Raw genomic sequence first — 15467 nt, forward strand, 5'->3', positions numbered from 1 at the left:
CTGTCAACCTCCCATGTTGATTTGTTTCTATTATAGGCGGTTTGCAACAGTAGGTGTACAGTTGTGAGTACACGAAACAGAGTTTATTCTTGTATTACTATTTATTTTTGTATTTTAAATTTTTTCATATGAATCACTAGAAACCTACTTTTGCCTATCCCTGTGTTCCTGGAAGTTGAAGTAATAGTAGGGATTCATCTTTGGCTTCTAAGGCTGATTAAGGATATTCCCTATTCTTATTTCTTTAGTAATCTGGCACAGAGGAATGAGCCTCTGTAGCTTTCCTATTTGTAAGTTGTATTTTATATATCCATTTTGAATGGTAGGAAAGGATATTGAGGTAATTCATATCCAATGACAATAGGGGAATGAAAGAATGGGTAAGTAAATAAGTAAGGGATAAAGCTCATCTTTTGCAAGTGGAGGGCATTAGAGGTAGTTTTGTGGTTTCTCAAAGAATGGTATAGATGAGAAGAGATGGAGGCAACTAGAGAAGAGAAGGGGCAACAGGAATGAGCCAAAGGTAGCTGGGGTGAGTGGGGCCCGCCCACACTGCTTTATGGTTTCCTGCTGGAGCACAGTCTTGGAGCTCAAGCTAAGGAAATGGGGAGTTAGGTTGATGACAGATGGGAAGAGCTTCAGGACAAGCATCCAGGTACTTGGAAGAGTTCAAGAGGGGTGTATTTCTTTAAAAATTCTGTGCAACTCTGCAGTTGACAGTTTGGGGCTCTGGGAAAGCGGGGCCTAGAATGTCAAAGTTAACCAGCTTCCTTAGCTAGAGACCAAACGGCAGTCTTACTTAGGGTGTTGTCTTTTTTGTCATTCTTCTAGTTTCCCCAGGATTTATTCAGTTTTGTAAATAAGTTGGGAAGAAAATAGGTTTCATAAATGTGATTTTAAGACCACTTCCAAGAGAGAGCTGATTATACCCTCTGAGGTAGTATTGCTTAGCTTTTGTATTTTCAGAGTTAAAAACAACACATCATTTTATAAAGGGCTCTTATCACCTTTTTACAAGGTTCAGCGAAAGCCTCAAAACCAGATATGTCTTAAATGCTTTAGAGGAAGGCAGTTAATCTTCTTCCTTATTTTCTCTTTGAAGATATGAAACGAATGATCTGTCATCTACTATCTATTTCAGGGACATGAAACATCAATCAAAATCATGAAAACTTTGTGTAGATGAGAGCAGTATGAGCGTCTGTTTCAGGGTTTGGGGAAAATAGAGAAGAGTCTGCAGGACATCTGACTTCCATCCTGCTTTCTCCAGGACTACCTGAAACTGGTGCTTAAAAAGATTCCGAGCAGGTCCTCGTCATTTTTGTTCCCTTGAAGGAAAGTGCGTGGGCCCTGGAGTGGGTCCTGGGTCAGGTCTCAGATCCTCTTTCCTGGCTGTTGTGACTCTGGGCCTGTGCACAACCTCTCAGAGCCTCCAGTTCCCCATTTGTGAAGTGCGTTAACTCGGTCTGCCTCACACTGTCTGTGACCTGACCCTTCCAGTGCTCAGCCTCTAGTAGGAGGTCAGTAACCCCCACTCTCCCACCTCTCCCCATTTGGTTGTCAGCGATGATGCCATGCGGCGTATTTGCCCATCAATTTCTATATCCCTTTCTATACTGCAGGCTAAGTGCTCAGGATTCACCGTTTGGACAACTCTATGTATTCTGAATACAGGGTGAGGCATAAGTAGGTTTACGGTTGTGAGTACGAGAAACTCAGTTTATTCTTGTATTATTTATTAATTATTGTGTTATTTTCCATATGAACAACTGTAAACCTACTCTTGCCCCACCCTGTATTGAAAATATATTAAGATTATATAGCCTAGGGACAGCTTGGCAGAAATGATATTGGGTTGAGTGCACAGTGTGAGTCCTTAAGAATGGAATCTCCCCTTCCTGCTTGTTTTGTTTTTTTGGTTGTCACGCTATTTATATATTCACCTGTGTACCCTACATATGATAGAGCAAGGCAACATGAATTACAAATACACGAGAAGGAAAAAGAAAAAAATAAAGGAGTAGGGGTGGGGACAAAGTGATGTCAGCAATAAGTTCAGTACAAAATAGCGCACCATGGGGTCCTATAAGTTTCTCAGAGCAGCATCATGAAAGAGGAAAGGCACTCCAATATCTATGTACCTTTCTCCCGGGCTGTGCACTTAAACTCACAGTGTGATAAAACACAGGTCTGCCCTCAACCCCCAGACTGTAGCTAAGGAGAAGATCAGTGTTGTCTCAGGGCACCTGTGGACTTTTATGTTGAATGTTATACCAAACACCTCGACAGCTTTACTGCTACAGTTCTAAACAATAAAAACCTAAACGGCCCGGCCAGCGTGGCTCAGTGGTTGAGCATCAACCTATGAACCAGGAGGTCACGGTTTGATTCCTGGCCGGGGCACATGTCTGGGTTGTGGGCTCGATCCTCAGTGTGGGGCATGCAGGAGGCAGCTGATCAGTGATTCTCTCTCATCATTGATGTTGCTATCTCTCCACCTCTCCCTTTGTCTCTGAAATCAATAAAAGTATATTAAAAAAAAGAAAACCTAAAGCGACTGGAACTATAGTGTGAAGGATAATATACAAAGACAGGATACAAATCAAAATTTAAAGTTGGTAGAGGTTGCTGCCAAACCTAGGTTATTTCTTAGGAAAATGTCTGAGGTTCTGTGACTTGTTCAGCATCCAGCTAATGCAGAGTAGTGCCAGGGGACTTGAGGCCAAACGACTTGGAGTAAGCGTCCAACTTCACTGTTCTTGCTGCCCAAGACATGGGTCTTGTGATCCTGCTTCGTTACTTCAGTATTATTAAAAGTATCATTTTCTAATAGTTTACCAGAGTTCAGGTATATGCATGCTGATGAAACTAGAAAGTGTATTTACAAGCAAAAGATTCCTGAAGTCAGGGGCTGTGTACTTTTATTTATTATACCCTGAGTTCACTGCAAATGCTCAACAAATACATTTTGAATATTAGAATATTGGTAGGTGTGTCCTAGCTGGTTTAGCTCAGTGGATAGACCATCAGCCGGTAGACCAAAGGGTCCTGGGTTTGATTCCAGTTAAGGGCATGTGCCTCCTTTGCAGGTTCAATTCCCAGCCCTGGTTGGGGTGCATGTGAGAGGCAACCAATAGATGTGTCTTCTCACATCTATGTTTCTCTCTCTGTCTCTACCCCTCCCTTCCACTTTCTAAATATCAATGGAAAAATATCCTTGGATGAGGATTAACAAAAAACAACAAAACAAAACAAAACAAAAAGGATATTGTTAGGTGGTATGCAAACAACCTAAAAATGAAAAATTTTCTTAAAATAGAATTAAAAAAAATTTTTTTAAATGAAAAATTTTCCCTTCTGGGCTAAATTGCAACATGGGAACAATGGCCTTAATCTTGCGACAGAATTTGGGCCATGCTTTCCTGCAGGGAGTTTAACATCTTGTTGATTTTTCTTTATAAACATATTAATAATGAAAGATTTAGTTATACTTGGTGCTTATCTAGCATCCCCTCTTTGAGGATGTTAAAGTATTTAAAAAATGTACTTTTCCTCACACATGGGGAGGTCTGAGTTCCGAAGCCCTCGCCACCCACCTGAGTACCTGACTGTGGCTGACTCTTGCACCTGCCTTCCCTTTCTTTAATCATTCCCTGGGGGAATGCAAACATGGAACCGTTCACCTTCTGTTTCCCACTGGACTGGGAATGGTTGTTGGTCCAGTGCTGGTTCTGCCATCAGTGAAATGCATGACTTAGTCCCTTCTCTTCTCTAGGCCCCATTGTTTTTATTCTGCTAATGGGCAGGGGTTGATCTCTAGGACACTTGATGGTGTTATTCTCTTTGCCCTTTGTATGTAAACTCTCAGCTCTCAGTTGTAGGCCACTCAATTTCTTTATTGGTTAAAGACAGGATGGCTTCTCACGCTGGCCCATTCTCCCGTCTTCACAACTTGACACTTACATCCCAGAACATCTAGGGAGCCTGCAGGTTGGATTCAAACCTATGAAAATTCTAGTACATCAACTTAACAGGATTTAGACGAGTGGAATAAAAGTCTTGGAGTTGAGACGTTAGATGCTATCTCCTGGATTCCTCTTTCCATTAAACTGGTAGTTGGCATTTAGTCTGAGGGATTTTTGCTTCCTCCGGCAAATGGTACTTCACTCCCATGTGATGTTCCTTGTACGCTAACTGGGCTTTCCTGTTCTTTCCCAGGTCCACAGCTTCTCCTAGCATGACTGCGATCTGATTAGGAACCACGAGAATTTGACTCCTGTGTCCAGTGACGTGGTGCTGGGGCCTGGTCACTGCCCACAACTACAGAGCCGCCATGGCTACTGCCTCCACTGCCACCCCTCTCCTTTCACAGCCCCAGGTACGTGATTCAGACCAGCACAGGTTTGAGCGAATCATGCTTTCATTGAATATTTAAGTTGGGTTTCAGAAAGTGTGTTTGACTGTGGGGATCATGTGTGTCCTAATGATCATTTGGTGGGTATTTGGATAATAGTGCTTTTGTGGCCAGGTGCTGTTTAGTTCAAGTGAGCAAGTGATTTTAGTGAGCTGGTCTCTGTTTGTAGGGGCCTTGGTTTCAGTGCTTAGGATTTTTGGCTATTATTATAGACATCCAATTCCAAATCAAGACAGTCAGAAGTGAATCCTGAACCCTGCTTCTTTGCCTCTCTGGGCTTGTTTAGGGTTTAATGAAATATCTTAGAACAGATGTAATCTTATAACCAGTTTTCTGAATGCTGTCTCATTGTCCTACTCCTGTAATTATTACTATCATTTTGCCTTGACCTAGTTTAGTTACTTCGAAAAGAAAATGCAGTCCTAGAAACTTCTGAACAACAATAATATAAATTATTTTTTCTGTCCAATGAAGGACAGTAAGCCCTGCCAGCGTGGCTCCGTGGTTGAGCATCCACCTATGAACCAGGAGGTCACAGTTCGATTCCCGGTCAGGGCATATGCCAAGGTTGCGGGCTTGATCCCCAGTGTGGGGCATGTAGGAGGCAGCCAATCAGTGATTCTCTTTCATCATTGATGTTTCTATTTCTCTCGCTCCCTTTCCCTTCTTCTCTGCAATCAATAATATATATATATATAACAGTAATATATGTATTAAGAACAGCATTAAGGCAGGAATATTGTTTTTGTTCAGATTACCTCACAATCTGATCTACTCAGGTTTTAACTGGACTCTTTCAGTTTCAGCAGGAAGAGTGGCTCAATGGGAAAAGAGACTTTGGAGTCATTAGGCCTGAATTCACATACCAATAGCTGGATAAGGAGCCTGAGTCATGCTAACCTCCCTCTGCTTAATTTCGTCTCCTGTAATCACAGTTCACAGGATGGTTATATGGATTCAATGACAGACTATGTTCAAAGCACATAGTTGGTGCTCAGCATATGTAGTTTCTTGTCTGTTCTTCCTTCTTCTCCTCCTCCTTCTAAAGTACGACTTCCCATCTCCTTCATGACAAGGTTAAAGAAAAAGGTACACCTTGAGAAAGAGCCGTCTCGGTTGAAATTTGACTCTTGATGATACAGAAAGGTATTCCCCACTTTTTTTTTCTGTATTATTTCACAAGCTATTACATTTTGTAAGTATTTCAAGGAGGGGTGTTTGTATGTGACAGGGAGGGAAAGGAAGAAGGAGCGGGAGCAAGGGGCATTTGTATTTATTGTGCTTTCTTTTTTAAAATCCTTTAAAACACCTTGGAATTTTATGGATAAAGTCCTTGCCATTCTTTAACGTTTTAAAATGTTAGTATTACTTCCCAGGAAGCATAGTGTTATCCCTGTTAGATGTATTTCTCTTTCTGGTAAATGAATCATTGTCTTTGCAACACTTCATTTCACTTTGGGTGTTTGGTTACCATTCCCCTCAGCAGTGTTTTCGGTACCTGAGAGACTGGGTCAATAGGTAAAACGATTTAGTTCCTGTTACCTGAGTTCACCATTTCAAAGTGCACTGCAGCTGTTCCCACGCAATGGCTATTCTTAGCCTTTTGTGACGTTAGGCCCCAGGACAGGTTCCCCGACAAGGCATTTCAGCATCCCAGTCTTGCTTATGTCACGTGTCAGCATTTCTGACAGCATCATCTTATCTGCACACCTTCCCTCTTACACAAGCTACTATCAGTTGGTGAGTAATATGTGTATTTTTAAATGACTCATTTAATTAAAATGTTTAATACCACCCAAGGTAGAAAGAGGTCATATTTAATATAAACACTTGGGGAAACGTGTACTCTTGTAAATTCTCTGTGGGAAGTAATTTGGTGTAGTCACTCTAGGGGTAATTTGATGATATCTATTAAAATTATATGCCTTTGCACATACCCTATTCTCAGCATTGTTTCTACATTAGAAAACACATGTGAGCCCCAGGAGATGTGCATAAAGAGATTCATTGAAGACTTAGTTGAAGGCCAAGAAGTAAAAAATTTTCTGACTGTGATAGTGGAAGGGCTTAATAAATTTAGGCATGCTGATAATGATTTAAATACCAAGCAGCAGTTAAAAATGACAAATATACAGGGTGGGAAAAGTAGTTTTACAGTTGTGAGGACACGAAACACAGAGCTTATTCTTTATTACTATTTATTAATTATTGTGTTATTTTTCATACAAACAACTATAAACCTACTTTTGCCTACCCCTATATATCTTAATACAGTGGTATCTCCTCAAGATATCTGATGGAAGGAAAAGAAAGGAAGATGCAGAATAATGCTTACAGGAAAATATAATTAAAACTGTAAACACACACACACACACACACACATACACACACACACAAAGCTGTAAAATAAGACCATATGTTTTTAAGGATAAACATATGGTACATTAATGTAAATGCATAACAGAATGTCTAGAACATACATTGTCAAAGGAAATGATATTGCCCCAACAAGGCAAAGATTGGATCTTGGGTGATGGAAAATCCCCCTAAAGCTTAGCCCTACCTGAGGAAATCATATTCTTTTTTATTTAATTTCTCTCACCAGGGAGAATTTAAATTTAATTAAAACATTCTCTTTGAGAGTCACCAACGGGGGAAAAAAGGAAGAAATGCTGGTCTAGAAGGATGCGCAAGGCTCTCCAGCCATGCTAGTTGGGCTCAGATCTCGGCTGTAGGAGTTACTCGCTCTCAGTGCCTCCATTTCCTCATCTGAAAAACGAGCATAATATTAATAAAGCCAACTTTATACAGTTGTTTAAAAGATGTGTAAAACTTAGAACAGTATCTGGTACATATTGCTCCATGCATGTCAGGATTATTATTTAACAAGCACTGTGGCGGGCCTGGGGAAGCAAGAACAAATAATGCTTTTGCCCAGCTGGAGTTCAGACATGTAGTGGGAAATAGGTAAGGAAACAGTCAGTTACAATGCTGTGTCACAGATGCTCTGACACAGGAAATCTGGGTGCCCCAGGAATAAAGCAGAGAACCCAGGAAAGACTTTGGAGGATCAGGGAAGGCTTCTTGAAGGAAGATCCCCCAGGCAGGGAGCTTATGAATATGATTTATTCTGCTAAAGGAGAGGAAAGGGCATGGCTGAATGTCAAGTGCCCCAGGGTGAGAGAGCACAACGTTTGCACGCCAGTTCAGGATAGTTGCAGTATGTTGGAGCATGAGGTTGTAAGGGACACGGTGGAGCCAGCTCTGTCAGCTCACAAGACCTGGTTACGTTTTCAGGAATTTAGTGAGCCCTTTGAGTTCACGCTTGGAATCAGCCAGGGCGGAGTATTTACATCATGGAAATTGGCAAACACGGTCCCTCCCTGCCAAGGGCCCATTGTTACGTATTTATCAGCATATTTCTGGTTGTAGAGGAGGAAGGTGGGTTAAGTTACAAGGTTGGAGAAGATTTTGCAGGAATTTGACAGGAAGGAATTTAACATTCATCTTGAAGAAGCCTGTGCTGCTTTTAAGTCTTAGACCTGATTTCAAACCCTGACTTTTGACAGTTTGGTTGAACAAGTTCATTAATTAATCTCAACCAGGATGGTGAGCCCTAGTCTTACCGTATGTTGGGAACAGTAGTAGCCTCTGACGTTTGGGGGAACTCAAGCCCCCTTAGAAGGAGTCAGCTATAAACTGGGGTACTAGGTCCCAGGCAGAGGCAGCTTACTCTTCTGGAGAGATGCTGACCACTGGGTCACCTCTTTCCCAGGATCCTCTGGTCGATGATGGGCCTCCTGATTACATGGCAACTCTTCACGTGTAATTCGTGCAGTCAACTTTTAGTCCCAGGCTGATTTGTCTTTGTCCCCAAGCTTGTATTGATGCCTTCTCTCCTATGATCAAGTTTCCCCCGAAGTTCAAAGAAGGTAAAAGTAATTTAAATACAGCATCTCCTTAGGCAAGGCGCAACAAGCAGTTCACTCAATCAGCTTAGCCTGGTATTGTCTGGCACATCAACTTGCATTCTTGTGGAGTGAAGTCAAGGACCTGTGTAAAGATAAGCCCACACTGGAGTGTGAAAGGCCTGAGGATTCTTTTCAAAAATTCTTTGCTAAGGCAAACACAACAATGCAAGAAAAGAAAAAAAAAGCTTTCGGTTTTGTTTGCTGCTCTATTCATTTGGTAACAAAGAGCATTTTTCTAATCAAGGCTGCCTAATACTTAGATATCAACTAATTAATATGAACAAATAGCCTGCGATTGTTTCAAACAATAACAGGGAAGAAAGCTTTCATTGTCACTCCTGCTGGGATGGCTATTTAGTTAGTGAAAGATATGCCTTGTGCTTTGAAGTGGGACAAGTTTGCCTTCCCTGCTTTGCTGCTGCCTAGACTGAGATGGATTTTTGTTTTCTCTGGCTCAGAGGTGCAGCACCTTGGTCTTCCGAAGCAGGATGAATAGTGAGGCGAAACCGGACTAGCAGCAGCAGGGAAGCTGTGTTTGTAGCTGATTTATAGTTCTCCTAGTCCAGACGCTGATAAAGAGCTTCCTTACCCAGAGGAAGCTCCAGGGATATGTTCGCAGACAGGAACCTGCTCATTCGGTTAAATGAATGTGTTCCTACCCTGTGGGTATGGTGGGGGACGGAGAGGGGACAGGACACCAAAAACTTGCCGCTCTTAATGACTATTCTGTTTCTAGGACTCTGTTTAGAACGACCTTAATTGTGGTTCATCTGGTGACTGTGGGTAGAATATGGATTAAAAGTTTCATTTTCCTTTTGAACGGAAGGGTCAATAGTTCACTATATGAATGAGTGGGTTGGCCTCTCTCAAATCCAGGACTGGTATTAGAGACCAGAAGAGTTGTTTGGAAACTTCAAAGGTATTCAGATCTCAAACCTGGGATTCCAGTAAGGAAGGATTCTCTTCTATCAGTAATTTTTTTCTTCTTCAAGGTATTTCATTCTGTCTGTCATTGATTAAGTGGCTATCTTGGTTTTAATCCAAGGAAACAAAGACATGTTGATTTCTCCAAGTTCCTGCCAGATTTCCTGTAGCTTTCATTAAAGACATGAATTTGAATAGATTTTCAATGTCTTAAACAGCAGATTTGCTCCTCTAGTATTTACCCAGCACTCTGATATAATACAAGTAGGTCTCTCCTTGTTATCTGTTGAAAAATAGGTGTTTTTGAACATCATTATTAATAAATAGGTTATCCTAACAAAATTTATCATATTTACAAAATCTATGTTTTAGGGATTTTAATTCTGATATGAGAGAGTGGGTACTTGTGGATTAAAGCAGTTGAATTCCATATTAAATGGATTGTGTTTTTTGAGATTGAAAGACCTTTTATTTTTTTTAAGGAACTTTGTATTATGGCAATTTTCAAACATTCACAAAGATAAAAATAATAATATTATATTGAAGTTCAATATAGCTATCACCTAGATTCAATACTGACTAACATTTGCCATGTTTAATTTGCTTTTTCCATTTGGTGGAGATGAAATATTTTAAAGCAAATCCTTAATATTGTGTCATTTTATCTCAACCTTTATAATCACTGTGCATCTCTAAAAAAATCATTTACTTACATAACCATTACAATACCATTATTAAAAACTCTCTAATATCATTTTGTACTCACTCATATTCAGATTTCCCCAATGTTTTTCTAAGAAGTGTTTTGGTAGTTGGTGTGTTCTATCATTCTTTAAAACTGTTGATTATATTAGTTTACTCTTCTGCTTAACACACTGTTCAGTGATTTTTGTTAAGGTTTAAATAGTGTTTTCCCCTTTATTCTCTAAGTGTGGGCATAGATTGAAATATTAACCAGAATATTTCACCACTGAAGAATAAAAAAAAGAGAGAGAGAGATACATATACTGAAGGCCCCAAAGTAAGGGAATGGTTGCAATTGCCAAATTAAGACTCTCTAAAGCAGTGGTTCTCAACCTTCCTAATGCCGCAACCCTTTAATACGGTTCCTCATGTTGTGGTGACCCCCAATTTCATTGTTACAAATTGAACATAATTAAAGCATAGTGATTAAATCACAAAGACAATATGTAATAATATATGTGTTTTCCGATGGTCTTAGGCGACCCCTTGTAAAAGGGTGGTTCGACCCCCAAAGGGGTCACGACCCACAGGTTGAGAACCGCTGCTCTAAAGTAAGGGATCACGAATATCTGATTTTTAAAAAATATATATTTTTATTGATTTCAGAGTGGAAGGGAGAGGGAGAGAGAGATAGAAACATCAACGATGAGAGAAAATCATTGATTGGCTGCCTCCTTGCACATCCCCTACTTGGGGATTGAGCCCACAACCTGGGCATGTGCCCCTGACCGGAATCGAACCCAGGACCCGTCAGTCTTCAGGCTGTCGCTCTATCCACTGAGCCAAACCAGCTAGGGCTCATGAATACCTTGATAGTGCCCTCTTTTAGACTAAGGTATGAACAATTGATTGCAGTAGGAAGTCTGTTTCCAGTGCCACACAATAAAGACATAGTATGGTCTGGCCTCATTTAACATGAAATTGAGAAAGGAGAATGCCTGGACTTAGATCCAAGTGGTTTTGGGTCCAAGTGTAGGTTTAAATCTCATAGCTAGATCTTTAAAAGTATCTCTTTTAACTTTCTTTTTTTAAATCTCTAGGATTCAAATAATACACACCGTGTTTACGAGTTTAAATGGCAAAATATGTTAAGTGCTCTGTATAGTATCCGCCCCTTAATAGATACCTGACATATGTTAGTTTGTTCCTTTCCCCCCATAATTATTCTGGGAGTTCTTTACAGGAAGAAAGTAGTTACCGCTTCACGTGGTCTGTGTGCATACTGTGCTTATGTACTACGCCAAAAGATCCATCAAAGGAAAGCCAAGTTAGATAAACACTCTACAGAAAACTCCAATGTATTGCCAGGAATAAATGCAAGTGGAGATAAACACTGACATTTCTGACTTACTCCATCTTGAACCATGTTTCCATTAGAAGTTAAATTTGTTCTCATATTGCAGTCTAAATTCATCTATGCCCTCTTCTGTGTTTATAAATTCAGATAGAGTTTGAGAGGCGATCATATTTCAGAATCCGAGGGCACATTTTGAGTTCTCTATTCTTAGGACAAAATTGTACCAGGATACCTAGGGTCAGCCACAAATGAGACCTTTCACGTTTGTTTCTTTCTTTCCAATGCATCCTTTCTAAATGGCTAGTCTTTAATGATTAATGGAGCTACCTGTTTATCCTTCAAAGAGATGTGGCCTTCTCCCTCCTCCTGCCCATTATGGTGCTGTTTGCCTGTTTTCCTTTCCCCGCGACGAACTTCTCCAGCTCGTTTTCTTTGAACTTCTGTCGTAGCTTCTCCGTGAATAAACACTAAGGTGGAACAACGCCCTGCTGTTTTTTGAACCAGCTGAGGAGATCATAATAATAGGGCCCAGGGGATTTATGTCTTTTGAGAACTGTACCTTGCTGTAATAAGACTGTCATTTACAGATATCAACCTTCATTTGCTCTGTGATGATGCTGCCATTCGGTAATTGCCTAGCATCACAGAAAGAACTGCCCTTAAGTTCCACTTACCCCATTTCATAAATGATTATCCTGGGCAGGCTCAGGCTGGGAGAGAAGGGAGAGCGGTTGGTACCTGCTCTGCAGCATCAAACAAGATGTTTAAGCAAGGACCACGGAGCAGATTAGTTCTTGAAAGATGAGGCTGGCAATAAAGCAACTTTCAAAAACTCAGACGATGTTTGAGAGCAAGAACATCAGTCCTGCAGGAAGAGGGGTAGGTATGGTTGTTGGTGAACTAGGTAGCGGCCTGATTTCAAAATATCTGCACTTAGAGGACTCGCCACCAGCCAGCTTAGGAAGGTTTTAGAGCCTTAGTTCAGGCCTGGAAGGAAGAGACTTTCATCCGGTTTTAGGCCTGGGTCAACTCTCAGGGCTTTGCCTATCTAGAACTCTGTTTAGCATTAACTTGGTTGGGGTTGATGAGGTTGCTGAAGTAACCTGGCAGAAACAATGGAGGGGAGGACTCCAGAAGAATCCCAGCGCATGGCCCGTGTCCAGGGCTTCCCTCTGGCATGCTGTATTGTATGGGGATTGCCCGTGGGAATTTAGGACTCAGCAGTCACGGTTGGGTAGAGATCCCCCCTCTGTGAGACGTGTCAGTGTGGAGCGGCTCAGCTGCCCATCAGCCTGCTGTCTTACTCAAGATGAGATCTGAAAAGCGGGCAGCTCTGAACCTGCAGATGGGACTTCGGCTCCGTGACAGTGGAGAAAGAAGAGAGACAAGAACAGGGAATCTGTGTGGATTATAGTCGTAGTTACACCGGATGTCTAACTGAAATTGTGTATCAGGAATACACATTTGGTCTTTTTTTTTTTTATTTTTTTTTATTTTTTTTTATTGTTTAAAGTATTACAAAGGGTATTACATATGTGTCCATTTTATCCCCCCGCCCTAGACAGTCCCCTAGCCTCCCCTATCCCCCAATGTCTTATGTCCACTGGTTATGCTTCTATGCATGCATACAAGTCCTTTAGTTGATCTCTTACCCCCCTACCTCCTGCCCCGCAACCCTCCCCGGCCTTCCTGCTGCAGTTTGACAATCTGTTTGAGGCAGCTCTGCCTCTGTATCTATTATTGTTCAAAAGTTTATAATGGTCTCTATTATCCATGAATGAGTGAGATCATGTGGTATTTTTCCTTCATTGACTGGCTTATTTCACTTAGCATAATGCTCTCCAGTTCCATCCATAACGTTGCAAATGGTAAGAGTTCCTTCCTTTTTAGAGCAGCATAGTATTCCATCGTGTAGATGTACCACAGTTTTCTAATCCATTCATCTACTGATGGGCACTTAGGCTGTTTCCAGATCTTAGCTATGGTGAATTGTGCTGCTATGAACATAGGGGTGCATATATCCTTTCTGATTGGTGTTTCTGGTTTCTTGGGATATATTCCTAGAAGTGGGATCACAGGGTCAAATGGGAGTTCCATTTTCAGTTTTTTAAGGAAACTCCATACTGTCTTCCATAGTGGCTGCACCAGTCTGCATTCCCACCAGCAGTGCACAAGTGTTCCTTTTTCTCCACATCCTCTCCAGCACTTGTCGTTTGTTGATTTGTTGATGATAGCCAGTCTGACAGGTGTGAGATGGTACCTCATTGTTGTTTTGATTTGCATCTCTCGGATGATTAGTGACTTTGAGCATGTTTTCATATGTCTCTTGGCTTTCTGAATGTCCTCTTTTGAAAGGTGTCTATTTAGGTCCTTTGCCCATTTTTTGATTGGATTGTTTATCTTCCTTTTGTTAAGTTGTATGAGTTCCCTATAAATTTTGGAGATTAGGCCCTTATCAGATATGACATTGGCAAATATGTTTTCCCACACAGTGGGTTTTCTCGTTGTTTTGTTGATGGTTTCTTTTGCTGTGCAGAAGCTTTTTATTTTGATGTAGTCCCATTTGTTCATTTTCTCTTTCGTTTCAAGTGCCCTAGGAGCTGTATCAGTGAAGAAATTGCTTCGGCATATGTCTGAGATTTTGTTGCCTTTGGATTCTTCTAGAATTTTTATGGTTTCCTGTCGTACATTTAAGTCCTTTATCCATTTTGAGTTTATTTTTGTGTATGGTGTAAGTTGGTGGTCTAGTTTCATTTTCTTGCATATATCTGTCCAATTTTCCCAACACCATTTATTGAAGAGACTATCTTGGCTCCATTGTATGTTCTTGCCTCCTTTGTCAAATATTAATTGAGCATATTGGTTCGGGCCGATTTCTGGGCTCTCTATTCTATTCCATTGATCTATATGCCTATTCTTGTGCCAGTACCAGGCAGTTTTGAGAACAGTGGCTTTGTAATACATCTTGATATCTGGTATTGAGATCCCACCTACTTTGGTCTTTTTCAGGATTGCTGCAGCTATTCGGGGTCTTTTTTTATTCCAGATGAATTTTTGGAGAGTTCGTTCTAGATCTCTGAAGTATGCCGTTGGTATTTTAATGGGAAGTGCGTTGAATTTATAGATTGCTTTGGGTAGTATGGACATTTTAATGATGTTGATTCTACCAATCCATGAACACGGTATGTTCTTCCATCTGTTTATGTCTTCCTCTATATCTTTTTTCAACGTCCTGTAGTTTTCTGAGTAGAGGTCTTTTACCTCTTTAGTTAAGTTTATTCCTAGGTAGCTTAATTTTTTTGGTGCGATGGTAAACGGGATTGTTTTTATAATCTCTCTTTCTGAAAGTTCACTATTGGTGTATAGAAATGCCTCGGATTTCTTGGGGTTAATTTTGTATCCTGCTACATTGCCAAATTCATGTATTAAGTCCAGTAGCTTTTTGATGGAGTCTCTAGGGTTTTGTATGTATAATATCATGTCGTCTGCAAATAAGGACAGTTTTACTTCCTCTTTTCCAATTTGGATGCCTTTTATTTCTTCTTCTTGCCGAATTGCAATGGCTAACACTTCCAGTACTATGTTGAACAGGAGTGGTGAGAGGGGGCATCCCTGTCTTGTTCCTGTTCTTAGGGGAAATGGTGTTAGTTTTTGTCCATTGAGTATGATGTTGGCTGTGGGCCTGTCATATATGGCTTTTATTATGTTGAGGTATGATCCTTCTACTCCCACCTTGCTGAGAGCTTTTATAAAAAATGGGTGTTGAATTTTGTCAAATGCTTTTTCTGCATCAATTGATATGACCATGTGGTTTTTTTCTTTCAATTTGTTTATGTGATGTATCACGTTTATTGATTTGCGGATATTGTACCATCCTTGCATCCCTGGGATAAATCCTACTTGGTCATGGTGTATGATCTTTCTGATGTACTGCTGGATCCGATTTGCTAAGATTTTGTTGAGGATTTTGGCATCTATGTTCATGAGGGATATTGGCCTGTAATTCTCTTTCATTGTGTTGTCTTTACCTGGTTTTGGTATTAGGGTGATGCTGGCTTCATAGAATGAGCTTGGAAGTGTTCCTTCCTCTTGAATTTTTTGTAGTAGTCTGAGGAGG

The 15467-nt window shown here is 40.7% G+C and overlaps 1 protein-coding gene across 6 annotated transcripts in view; it reads left to right on the forward strand.

The window, feature by feature from the left end:
* The window catches only part of LPAR1 (lysophosphatidic acid receptor 1), a 125093-nt gene that overhangs the window by 50277 nt on the left and 59349 nt on the right, over window positions 1-15467 (forward strand). For 5 of the 6 annotated variants that reach the window (XM_036330038.1, XM_036330040.1, XM_036330037.1 and 2 more), the window contains exon 2: window positions 4219-4378. In XM_036330038.1, the coding sequence (XP_036185931.1) occupies window positions 4334-4378 (45 nt within the window). In that variant the 5' untranslated portion in view covers window positions 4219-4333. Of the gene's footprint in view, window positions 1-4218; window positions 4379-5484; window positions 5561-15467 lie in introns of those variants that run through there. The other variant, XM_036330043.1, reaches the window with a different exon arrangement.

The sequence above is a fragment of the Myotis myotis genome, unplaced genomic scaffold, assembly GCF_014108235.1.
Source record: "Myotis myotis isolate mMyoMyo1 unplaced genomic scaffold, mMyoMyo1.p scaffold_m19_p_12, whole genome shotgun sequence".
Taxonomy (NCBI): Eukaryota; Metazoa; Chordata; class Mammalia; order Chiroptera; family Vespertilionidae; genus Myotis; species Myotis myotis.